The 13154-nt window shown below is 40.4% G+C and overlaps 1 protein-coding gene across 3 annotated transcripts in view; it reads right to left on the reverse strand.

Annotated features, from left to right (window-relative positions):
- Positions 1-13154, reverse strand: part of MIER3 (MIER family member 3) — an 874587-nt gene that overhangs the window by 740202 nt on the left and 121231 nt on the right. For 2 of the 3 annotated variants that reach the window (XM_044063797.1, XM_044063798.1), the window contains one exon: positions 6044-6184. The exons of the other annotated variant lie outside the window; for it this stretch is intronic. In XM_044063797.1, coding sequence (XP_043919732.1) covers positions 6044-6184 — 141 coding nt within the window. The remainder of the gene's footprint in view (positions 1-6043; positions 6185-13154) is intronic. 3 annotated transcript variants of the gene reach the window in all.

A 13154-nucleotide genomic window follows, 5' to 3' on the forward strand; every position in this document is an offset into this window, starting at 1 on the left:
TGAAAAGCAGTCTTGCCCACTGTTAGTTGCACATGGATGGTCTCCGATACTTCGTGCAATGCCACTAACCTGGAGGTGTGGATTTCCTTGATAAATATGGAAACTCCCCCTCCTTTTGTGGTTCGGTCCGGGTTTTGGGGCCGAAAAGCATGATATGAGGTATAGCCTGGTAGTGCTGGGGTGCTCTCTGGAACCTTGAACCAGGTTTCTGTCACTGCACAGATATCGATGTTCTCCATACTGAGGAGAGCTTCGAGTGCGTGCATCTTGAGGTTAAGACTTCTGGCGTTTAGCAGCATTACCCTTAGTTTCTTGTTCCTTGTGCTGTCTATGGGGGTGGGTTTGACTTTTGAGCTTTGCCTAAAAGAGGCACTATGGGGGTGGCAAGAGCCTTTGCCAATATCCGAAAGCCCAGTGGTGACAGGTGCAAGCCGTCCCTAGCGAAGCAACGTGGCTTGTCGAGCATGTCATCCCAGGCTGACAGACATTGGATCCCCTTTGAATGACACCAAAATTTTAGCCAATTGTTAAAATCGATAATTTTGTCTTTGTACTGTGGCATCATTCTAGGTGAGGGTAAGATGCTGCTCAAGGTCAGGGTCATACCAGCCTGGGCTACATGATCAGAGAGCTCCTCTATATCTCTTTTCATGTGGAGTATAGCAACTCAAATAATATTAGGCTGGAGAAAAACGGAAGAACCTTTAAACAAATATTCAGATAAGGTGATAAAACTGCAAAACTCAGAGGTCAAAATGAAGAAAAGGCTGGCTGAATAGGAGACTGCACAAGAGAAGTTTAGAAAAAAAAAAAAAAAAAAAAAAAAAAAAACAGAAGAGTACACAGCACATAGGAAAAACCTGAGATTTTCTGCTGTACCCAAGAAGCTGGAAGAAGCAGACTATATTAATTTTATGAAAGCACAAATAAGCAACTGAACTGGTACTCCACAACAGGAATGGTTAACTGATAGCGCACATTGTATGTATGCTCCAAACCTGGCTATAAGAAAACAACCTAGACTTTTACTAGTAAAGATGCAATTATACCGGCAGGAAGAGTTGATTTTGACAAAACTGTGGCAAGACGACAAAGTAATAAAAGTGGGAGACAGCAGAGTGTTTGTGGAGAATGACAACTCTTATGCACCAGGCAGAATACGAGTACATTTATTTCATTATTAATCAGGGAATGTTGAGAAGGCATGGGGATTCAAACTGCTGTACCCAGCTATCTTCAAGATATTTTTCCCTGGAGGATTTTTTGATGAAGTACATGCCAAGGAAGAAACACAAAAGTTTGTCCAACAAAAAGTGAGCTGTGAAACAGATGGAGATTACACTTCTCCTTCTAGTAATAAAGACCACAGAGAGACTGTTCCAGTGAAACCTTTTTCAGTGTTTCAATGGAAAATGCTTGAGAGAGGGAAAAAAAGCACAAGAGTTGACAAGAATCAACAGTACGCTGGAAATGAAGCAGAGACAGAGTTTGGGAGAAGGAGATGAACAGGATCACAACAAGAAAATATGGAAATACTGGACTTTGCATATGCCCTACTTCATACTATTAACGTTCGGATAAAATAGGAAAAGGGAGAGTTAACTGCAGGTAAACATTTTCTTAATAGTACTATTTAAATAGTGCATGCTTTTTTTTGCATGTTATGAAGTTTGTTAATTTTTAGTGTAATGATTATATTATTGTAAATAGGTGCTCCTGTTTTTTCCCTCTTCCCCTTCTTTCTTTCTCCTTGTTCCGTTTTAAGAAATGCAGGCATTACAATGATTAAAAAATTTTGGTTAAAACAACAAATGGTTACCAATAAGCAGTCAGAGTTTAAGTGTTGGACTCTGTCAAGAGCTTTGTGAAGTTGGCTGGCTGTTGTATGTTGGGGCAGGATTTAACTCATATAACCAAAGACTACTGCGTCAGTGAGAATAATGAACATCTACAGGGTCAGACTTTGGGGAAGAATTAAAGGCTTGCCATGGCGGGAAGGCTGGAGGAATTCTGGATTTCAGTCATTCAGACTTGAACTGCCCTTGCCTCTTTGGGGATGGCTCCTCTCTTTTTTTTTTTGCAGCCCCCTTGCCAATGTTTTTTAAAAGCCTGCTTACCAGCAACTTGCTCTATCTACTTACTTTGCTTTTTGTAACGGTACCTGTAAAACCCTTCACAAATCTGGAGAAGGAAGGCTGAAAAATCCAAGAAACTCCACAAATCACCTTCCCTTTCTTATTACATTTGAGGACATCTGCAAGAGGTGGTCCAAATACAACCTTGCTATCTAACATCCTCAGAATGGTTTTGTGTATGCAACCTAGCAAATCTCATGACAGTTCCAGTAGCAGTGTGGTATCAGCTGAATTATAAGCACACTTTAAATTAGTTACCTGAGCCACAGAAGCAGCGATTTTCCTGATTTGGGGGGGGGGGGGGAGCTATAATGTTCTTCATATTTGTAAGAGAGGCAAGCATAAAACTTTAACATGTGATATTTACAATTAAGAAACAAGTGTTAAAGAATACACAAGTCCTTCCCATCCTTGTCAGAGGGGGTGGGGTTATAGCCTTTACTAGATGCTTAGCAGCAGCTAGATTCTCCCAAGTAAACTGCACGGTCTGATCCGGGGTTAGAAAATAAAAACTTGTAAGAATAAGGAACTTTAAGCAATTTGATTTCTTAGGGGCAGCAGGCTGGCTATTAGGCACAGACTGTAATAAATGCATCTTCCAATGCTGCGGTAAGTGGATTAGACTCAGGAAATTTCAGTTGCAATAAACCACAACATTTCTTTAATAATGTGTCTGAATATGGTTTCAGAAAAAGAAAATCATTCCAGGGACTATCAGAAGAAACATTCCCTTCAGAATCAGAAACACGAGGAGAGAAAATGTTGCCCCTTCACAACCATTTTCCTGTTCAATGTCCTGTACACCTCTGGACAGTGAAGAATCCCTATTTTCTCTTACCAGAAACACCAGAACTGGTAAGGACAAGGGGCTAAACTACACCCTGACCAAAGTCAATAGATTACTCCTGTTCAAATTGGACAAGAATTTCTAAAGCAGCACACCTACTTTTGACAGGGCTAGGCAGAGAAGTATTCCTTGCTCTTTCTTCCAAGAGTGACAGCAGTGGTTCTTCCTTGTCCTCCAACAGCCAACAGGGACGTCTAACCCCCCAGTCCATGGTGACTGTAGGAACCTAGCTTGAAGGCTATATCAGTTCCTCAATGACAGTACATATTAGGAAATAAGGTATTCAAATGCAAAAGAAACTCAAGTTGTCCACTGCACCCCAAGGATGTGACTGCATTACTATCCTGATTTACTCAGCAGCACAGTGTCACTATGACAACTTAGGTCTCGTACTATAAGCAGAAACAGACATACTGGCTTGTTTGGTGAAACATTCACAATGTTTTACTTCAGATGTAGTGACAGCAGAATGAAGACATGTTCACAGTACAGGATGCATTCTGTTATCTTAAGAAAAAGCTGCATATTCAGAACCAATGAAAAATGAATTATAAATGTTACTTGGCAGTCCAGCACCTTTTAAATGTCCATGCAGGCCTACTGGAAGAGGGCTACATCGCTGAAATGGACTTCTTTATGGGGGGAGGGGGGGGAAACCTTGCTATCTGGATATAAACTGCAGCTCAGTTATGCTTTTAGATAACTGCATTTCTGGACAGCAGTTATTTTTTGCCAATGCCTTCTCTTCATTTTATTTTCTGTAACACTGCATATGCCGTAAAACATCTACTATCAGGGACAAGTAGTAGTTTTGGTGCTTATGCTACCAAAGCTAGATGGATTTTTATGGATTACATTATCTTCCATGTGTGTGAGTGCAAGTGTGTAAAACTGCGCATGTTTGTTCAGAACCAAATCTAAAGACAACTGCATTAGGGGTGCAGTCAAGTAATTAAAATAACCTGAAAGCCTTAATGTGTTTTGAGCCTGTACCATCTAAAATACACCTTAACTTCCATTTTCACACAATGCCCAGTGAAACGTACTCCATCTGAATGAATGCATCAAGTCATAAATAAAATGACTTCAATTTTAGCTTGCCACTCGGACACAAAAAAAAAAAAAAAAAAAAGGCCCTTACAACAAGCCGTACCACTGGACATTTAACAGTGATCATGGAAGAGCACCTTGCATTCAAACATGGGCTACTCGCCCCAAACAAAAAAGGCTGCCGACGTCTTCACAAATTTCTAGATGCCTGACTGGTTTAATGGGATGAGATAAAACACTGGTCAGATGTTAAATAAAATCAAAGCCATTATGGATATAATTTACCTGGAACTATAAGACAGAAATGCAACATGGTGAACTTCCAGTATAAAATGTAGCAGTAATGTAGTGAACACAGAATCTTAATGAGATTAAAGCAAATGTAGGGCAATCTTTCTAAGAAAAGTTGGTCTTTCTTCAAAAACAAGGAATTTCTGTAATTTAAGTGCAACACTCAGAAACTAACTTTCAACTTTAGAAGAATTATAGTGAGCACTGAGGTGACCTCAACTTAAACACCACACCAATTCTATTATCTCTATCATTGGTCAATAATTCAAACTGTTCATCTACCCTCTTAACCAATGTTCATACACAAAAATGGACAAGTCTTTCCAAGCACATATTTTGGAAATCACTGATCATGTTGTACTATCACTGTTTACACTTTAGGCTGCATAGACATTCCAATCACAAAAAAAAATGTAGGAACTCCACTTTTGAGCTCAGTATTAAAAATACTATAATCTTGGGACACAAACTGGAAGTTTTCATTCAAACAGTATCCATACATTATTCAGAATGATGCAGAAAGGCTAAGATGCCACAGCAGAAAGAGGTCAGCAGACACAGCCCGGGCATTTTATAAAGGTTACAGCAAACCAATTACTGCCAAAAGAAACAAGCAAACTGTGGTTGCAAAAGATTTGCTTCCTTTCCAAGATTAACAAGCATCTGTTTTAACTTTGTGCCCTACCACAGCTTAATAAGAATGATCCACTCTGGTTGAGTTATAACTTGAATTAGGGCAACAGGGCAATAACATTGCTACCAGTGGACTACTGTTCTGAATTTTGAGTCCTTAACAGTACCCACAACTATTTACTAAATGGTTTTTGTGTTCTAAATGAAACAAGTATTTTGCTTCCCTGGGCATCTCAAAGAGAAAATGAAAACAATTTTAAGCAGCCTAACACCACCCCAGCAACAGTACTACATCACAATGACTTTGATGTACTGGTATTTACTTTTCAATGTATTACTTTGCCAATAGCTGTCCATCTGACCCTGTCAAACTGTTCAAAGCAGTCACCAATAACACTAGCAACAGCTGCACATCTACATGATCACCAAGAAAATGGTGCAAGGTACACGCTACGGTAGTGTCGTCAAAACCCAACATGAAGATTAACCCAGCTGCTATGGTCTGAGATAATAGAGTTTCAGTGGCAAACATTAAAATATATAGGCAACATTCATATTTCTGTAACAACATAAAACCAGACGTATACAAAAATGATACTAACAGGTAGTCTAATACGCTAGGCTAAGTTACTTGAAGTTTCTATAGAAATGTTTTGACACTGCTAAAAATCTACAGTCAAGCAAACATAAAACTAGGATAACATTTTGAAGTTCACATTAAACACATGCTCATCTTCTCAATTTTGTTCTTTTAAGTTCTGTGCCACTTAATATTTTGTCAGATACTGCCATTTCTTGAGGCATAGTTTGGAAAAATTGCTCAAAATCTTTCAAGAGTAATTAGGCATTTTCAACTGAAGTCTTCAGGCACCAAGGGCTGTAATCAGACATTGCTGCTTAGGGCACAAGGAGTTAAACAGAATGCATAATGTGGGATCATGCAAGCATTATCTGTTTCCAGCTTCTTGCACTTTGCAAGACAACAGTCCAAAAAACTAATTTCACTGGAAATTATTTGCAGCAATACTTTTGCCAAAGAACTTCCACTTGCACCACAGTTTAATCTGCTGTGTCCACAGACCTCTACCTGATTTAAATGCTTCTGCTGCCTTCGCTTCAGTAAATTCTGGTCTTTTTCAGTGGAAAGTATCCTCTGAAGGTGATCTGAAGGGAAATGAAAAGCTAGACTTCGCCGTCTATCCTCTCTCTTCACGAAGTGTAAAGGGACCTGAATAAAAATAAACACTGCAGTATTTCAGTCACTGAGCTAAATATTCCTGTGGATTCCATCCTAAATGCTGAGAAAAACTAATTGCTGGATAACCTGAAAGTTATAACAGTAAGAGTAAAACTACACAAACATTATTACTACAATCGTTAAACCTGCGCATTCAAAATAAAAAGACAACAGATGATGCACATTCATATTTGTAAGCGCCACAGTTCTCGTATCACTTCTTATTCATTTTTAAGCAAAACAACTTCACTGGTTATACAAGAACAGGTAAAGAAAAAATGTCTTTCTGCCAGACAGGAGTACAATCTTAACAAAAGGTCTAGTGGACAAGTAGAAATGAAATATGCACTACTACTGCACAGGTAGTGGAGTGTGAATAAGCCGCATGCATTAATTATATACAAAAACTATGTCCATGCATAATTACAGTGAACAAAGCAGAACGTGAAACAATCTTGCATATACCTATAAAGTACAATATTTACAGTCATTACCACAAGTCACTGAAATTTGCATAACAGTTTATTCATTAAATAACAGACTAGGAGAAGGGGGACATTTACAAAAAAAAAAAAGAGGAAACCATAAGTAAGCTTATTTTCCAATAAATATGCACACACACACACACACACACACACACACACACACATATATATATATATATATATATATATATGTGTGTGTGTGTGTGTGTGTGTGCGCGCGTGTGTGTATATAATGTGCGTATGTCTGCACACGTGCACACACACACATACAATACCTCAATGACACGTCACAGGATTACAAGCACAGGAGGAAAACACAAGCAAGTGAAAACAAACCAGTATAGCACACAAGAAGGAATAAAATATACAGGCAAGACTCTAGGGAGGGACTGGCACATCCAAGGTGCAATGTAAAAGGGTTCAAAGCTTCAGACTTGTTCTGACTATTGCCCTGACTCTCCATCATCATGCAACACTGCAGGTCTTACAGCATTCAGACTAACCTAATACAAGTTCATTTTAGCCATTTTATAAGAAGACATCTTATCTGCATTATTCCAAATGTCAAAACAAAAAAAAAAAAAAAAATACAATGCCAAATGCAGAGCAACTACCATCTACTTCTGGACAGCCTATATGAAAACTGCAGTCAGCCACAGCTTAACTTGCGCTTCATACCAGAAGTTGCACTGTCCTTTTCCACTAGTTATTACTGAGGATATACACAGAGACGGGTTAACTGTTTTGAAATGTAAAAACATGTCAATGCAAGTCCTAAAATATGCTCTTGCACATACTAATGGCGGAGGGGATATTCTGCCACACACACTGGGGGGGGGGGGGGGGGGAGCTTACCCCCTGAAAAAAATAAAAGTTTTAAGGAGAAAAGCAAGGTTCAAAATTTGTTCTAGATTTTCATTTTTTGACATTTTGGGGCTTGGCACTGCAAATTTCAGCAATTCAATAAGGAGCCACTGAATTATTCCATCCTATCATGTTCACATACCAGTTCCCTGCGGTTACCTCATTTCATACGCCACTCTTTCTTGCCAGCTGGAGTAAATGACCACACTGCTATGCTTCATTAATTCACCAATCATTCCTGGCTTCCTAAACTTAGCAGTAAAATGTACAAATGAGTCTGACAATAAATCTAGGCAATGGTGTAAATTCTAATGCTAACCAGTGAGTAAAGAATGTTTCATCAACAGAAAACCTGTGACTTTCTTTCAAATTCAACTATCCTTCCAAAAAGAAATGAAATAATCTGATGGCAGAGTGAGCAGTTCTAAAAGTATTTTAACTGGTGTAGCAACCAAGAACAAGGTCTCGTAGGACAACAATTTTCAAATCATGCAGCAAGCAGCAGATTCAAAAGGCTGTTAAGGTTTCCCAAAAATGAATTTCAAATCCTAAAGACAAACCCCAATTTTGCAATGGACATATCAAATGAATCCCACCTCTCCCACCAAGAAGCTCTTCAAAGATGTAAATATTCTACCTAAACATGAAATGGGGAAAAAAACTGTCACATAAAATCAAAGCAGTACGAGTTGGACAACTACAAAATATTGTAAGGAAGTCTAAACTTTCTGCAAGGAAATTAAAACGGAGAATATTTACCAAATACTCAAAAGATGTACTAATACTAAATTGTTAAACACCTCCACAAGTGTCATTTACTTGAAGATCAGTGTCATTTATTCATTCTGCTCCTCTTAACAGTTAAGGCATACTAATTCATCCTTAACTAACACTGTTAAAGAAATGTCGAAATTCCAGTGTAATGGCAAACTAAACAGCAATTCTCTTGAGCTCTGAGCTGCAATTAAAATATAAATGTGAGAAAAGTCTTGTAAATTAAACAAGAAAATGTTGCCTTGCTTATTGATTTTACAAGCCTTCTCTCATTTAAGATGTTTAACTATGACAATGACTGCTATAAATTTAATACCACAACTTAGCTATCCTTAAAAGCAAGTGTGTGGGGTCTACCTTTTCAAGTGCTAGGTTTTCATTAAGTAAAAGCAACCCATCTAGCACTGGTAGTGTCCATAAATTACCCAGGTCTCTATTCAGACTGGCCAGTTCATTTTGGAGTTTCTACAGTGTATTTATTCTAGAAAACAGTTCTATTTTTAACTTGCCACACACTACCAGTCCACTATGGGCAACCTTGCAGCATACAAGTTCCAAGATTTTTTTTAAAGGCTAATGTGCTACTGCCAATATTTAAGTTCACTAAATGTAAAAATAAAAACACCACACAATACATAATGTCAGCACCAGTGGCATGGAGGAAAGTAGTGACTATGGTCTTGGCAACTAAAGGTCAATTATCGGCCAATGTGCCTGACTCAACTTGAAGATTGAATGCCCATGCTGGGAGAGGGCAAAGCACTGCAAAAGCTGTCACAATCCCTTGGTGGATACTGGTAATGCAGAAAGTAAATGTGAAGACAAACGTTTGTTTCACCAAGCCCTGCATATTAGTCTTCAATAATGCAATCATGCATGGTAAAATGCTGCAAAATCCTTGCAATGACATATAAACCTAATCTCCCCACCCAGGGGATGGAATCAATAGTCAGGATACCACTGGATACCTAATAGCTTAGCCAAAAAAAAAGCTCACCCTCCTTTATGGTACTCAATATCCCTCATACAGTCTGATGGGAAGACGCTGGGCCACAAAAAGCGGCTGGAGGGGAAAAAAAAAAAAGTGTTTACACATATTTATATATATATATATATATAGATATATATATATATATATATATATATATATATACACATACATACATACGGCCCATTAGCTTGACAAGCCTTATCTGCAAAGCCATGGAGAGGATCATAATGGACCTCATAAATAAAGACATAGGGAATTTGCAGACTTTGGATCCATCCCAGTTTGGCTTTGTCAAAGGCAGATCATGCCTTCTAAACTTGGTTGACTTTTTCGAAACAGTCACCAAAGCCATTGATGAGGGAAAGGCAGTCCATACAGCCTACCTCGATCTGGCGAAGGCCTTCGATACAATACCCCACTCGGGTATCATTGAAAACCTCATCAGCTTAAATGTTAACCCATACATCACAAGATGGGTTGCAAACTGGCTGAGTGACAGAACACACAGGGTCAGAGTTGCTGGCGCCATGTCAGACTCAAAGCCTGTCACAAGTGGTGTACCACAGGGCTCAGTCCTGGGCCCACTCTTGTTTGGCATCTACTTTTCCGAAGTACAAGCAAACACAGGAGGGTTATGGCTGACAAAGTTTGCAGATGACTGCAAACTGGGCGCCATAGTAGAAAACACATCTGACACAGATATCCTTCAGAAGGGTCTCACAGAAACGGATAACTGGTGCCAGAGCCATGGCCTAAAGTTAAATGCCAAAAAATGCATAGTCATACCCTTCAGGAAAAACAAGGTTACCCCTAGCTACCAAATAGGTAGCAATCCACTGAGCACAGAAGTTATCAGGGACCTGGGGACCCAAGTTGATAGTAGTCTGTCATTCGACACCCATGTAGCCAAAGTAGTTAGGAAGACCTTCTACATTGCCCACCTTATCATGAAGGGATTCTCATCTAGATCAAGGGAGGTCATAGTCTCCCTATACTCATCACTCATCAGACCAATGATTGAGTACAATGACCCATTCGGAATGTATCTGACCCGACACTTGCAGCAGCTTGAGAGGCCACAAAAGTTCCTCACCAAAAGGATAAAGGGTCTCAAACATCTGTCCTATGCTGCCCGACTGAAAGAACTCCAACTCTATTCAGTCACTTACCGCCTGCTCAGAGGTGACCTTTGCCTAACATACAAGGCCATGTCAAACCCAGATTTGATGAATATGCTTCACCTCAAAAAATCTAGATCCGTCAGAGCCACAAGGGCAGGAGACTTAAACCTTGACACGGCTATTAATAGGACGTGCTGGAGGGATAGATTCATCACCCAAAGACTCCCTATGCTGTGGAACAAAATCCCGGTATATGTGAGGCAGAGCACCTCGCTGGCCTTGTTCAAGAGAAATCTTGACCAATGGATGGGAGATCGCAGATATACCCCAGGGATTACCTCAGTGTCACTGCTCGACAGAGGCACAGCAAAATAATGGGTATAGTTCCCCATACTAAAGGGGTGGCGTAAGCCACAAAACTATGGGCTAGGCTTGTAAATGCCCTCGGGCAGATAGCCTAGTATGAACCTATGAACCTATACATACACACACATACATATACATACATATATACGTTTTACTATTACAATGTAGAATGAAGGTTTGGAGAACATGGGAATGCCAAACATTAGTTGGCCGGTTCCCATATTGCCAACCTTCAATCCTTAGAGTCTCCTGTTCAGGGAATGCCACTGTGCATTCGCTTATACATAGGCGATGTTATGTATGGAGATTGCGGGACAGTACGGATCGGGAGATTTACCCTTTTCCGCACTGCAGTACGATCTCAGAGTTGGAATATGTAAGTGGCAGGGGTGCTTGCCCCCTACAAAAACATTACTGTCAGTGCTGTGTAGTATGGATCTGGTATGTATTTACTGCTGCAAAGGGGACAACGGACTTCGAAAGTTGAATTCGACTTTGCCTCAATTAGGTTGTCGATATTCCAACCTAATTAATATTCCGCACATCAAACATGTAAAATGCATTTTTGAACGGTTTACGTTCTGATGTTGGGTGTGTGTGTGAAGATATATATATATCTATATACATATATATCTATATACATACATATATATATATATATATATATATATATATATATATATATATATATATATATTATCATAGGTTCATACTAGGCTATCTGCCCTAGGGCATTTATAAGCCTAGCCAGAGTGTGTATGGCTTTCGCCACCCATTTTAAATTAATTTTGCTATGCCCCTTTTCGAGGTTAGTATGCTGTGCCTCTGTCTAACAGTGACACAGAAGTGACACCCGGGGTAAACCTACGATCTCCCATCCACTCATCAAGATTCCTCTTGAAGACAGTCAATGAGGGACTCTGCCTAACCTGGACTGGGATTTTATTCCAGAGTGAAGGGTGCCTCTGGGTTATGAATCTGTCCCTCCAGCATGTCCTATTTATTTCAGTGCTGAGGTTTAAGTCCCTCGAGCGCGTAGCTCGATGGGATTTGGATTTTCTGAGGTGCAGCATGTCCATTAATTCCGGGTTGGACATGGCTTTATACGTCAGGCACAGATCGCCTCTGAGCAGGCGGTATGTTACTGAGTAGAGCTGGAGTTTCTTTAACCGGGCAGCATACGGCATCTGTTTGAGCCCCCTTGATCCTCTTGGTGAGGTACTTTTGGGGTCTTTCCAGTTGCTGCAGGTGTCTGGTAAGGTACATCCCAAAAGGGGCATTGTACTCAATTATGGGCCTGATGAGGGATGAGTAAAGAGGCACGATGACCACCCCTGATCTAGATGTGAATCCCTTCATGATTAGGTGGGCTATATAAAATGTTTTTCTAACCACTTTGGCCACGTGGTTGTCAAATGAGAGATTGCTATCAACTTGGGTCCCCAGGTCCCTAATTACTTCTTCTGTACTTAATGGATTACCACCTATGTGGTAATTTGTGGGCACTTTGTTTTTGCCAAAGGGGATATACACTTTTTGGCGTTTAGCTTGAGGCCATGGCTCTGGCACCAGTTGTCTGTTTCTATGAGGCCCTTTTGGAGGATGCTTGTGTCGGCTGGAGAGTCTATTATGGCACCCAGTTTGCAGTCATCTGCGAACTTGGTCAGCCACAGTCCTTCCATGTTGGCCTGTACCTCCGAGAAATATATACCGTACAAGAGAGGTCCCAGGACTGAGCCTTGTGGGATGCCACTTGTAACTGGTTTGGAGTCTGACATGGCTCCAGCTATTCTAACCATGTGGGTTCTGTCCTTGAGCCAGTTTGCAACCCATCTAGTGACATAGGAGTTTATATTTAAGCTGGTGAGCTTATCTATAATGCCCGAGTGGGGTATTGTATCGAAGGCTTTTGCGAGGTCCAGGTAGGCTGTGTGGACCACCTTCCCCTTGTCAATGGCCTTGGTGACTGTTTCAAAGAAATCGACCAGGTTTAAGAGGCAGGATCTGCCCTTAAAGCCGAACTGGGTAGGATCCAGTGTCTGTAGGTCCCCAATATCTTTATTTATAAGGTCCATGATGATCCTTTCCATAGCTTTGCAGACCAAGCTAGTGAGACTTATGGGGCGATAGTTTCCAGGATCCGTTGAGGCACCACCTTTGTGGAGAGGGACCACTGTTGCTGTACGCCACTCTTTGGGTACATATCCTGTAGTAAGGCTGAGATTGAACAGTAGTTTTTAGGGTTGGGTTTAGCTCTTGTTGGAGTTCATGTAGGACGCAGCCCGGGACACCATCTGGTCCCATTGATGCTGTGTTTCTTGCTTTGGAGAGGGCAGCTCTTACCTGAGCATCTGAGATGT

The sequence above is a fragment of the Protopterus annectens genome, chromosome 2.part2 (assembly GCF_019279795.1).
Source record: "Protopterus annectens isolate FY-2018-M chromosome 2.part2, PAN1.0, whole genome shotgun sequence".
In the NCBI taxonomy this organism is placed as follows: domain Eukaryota; kingdom Metazoa; phylum Chordata; order Ceratodontiformes; family Protopteridae; genus Protopterus; species Protopterus annectens.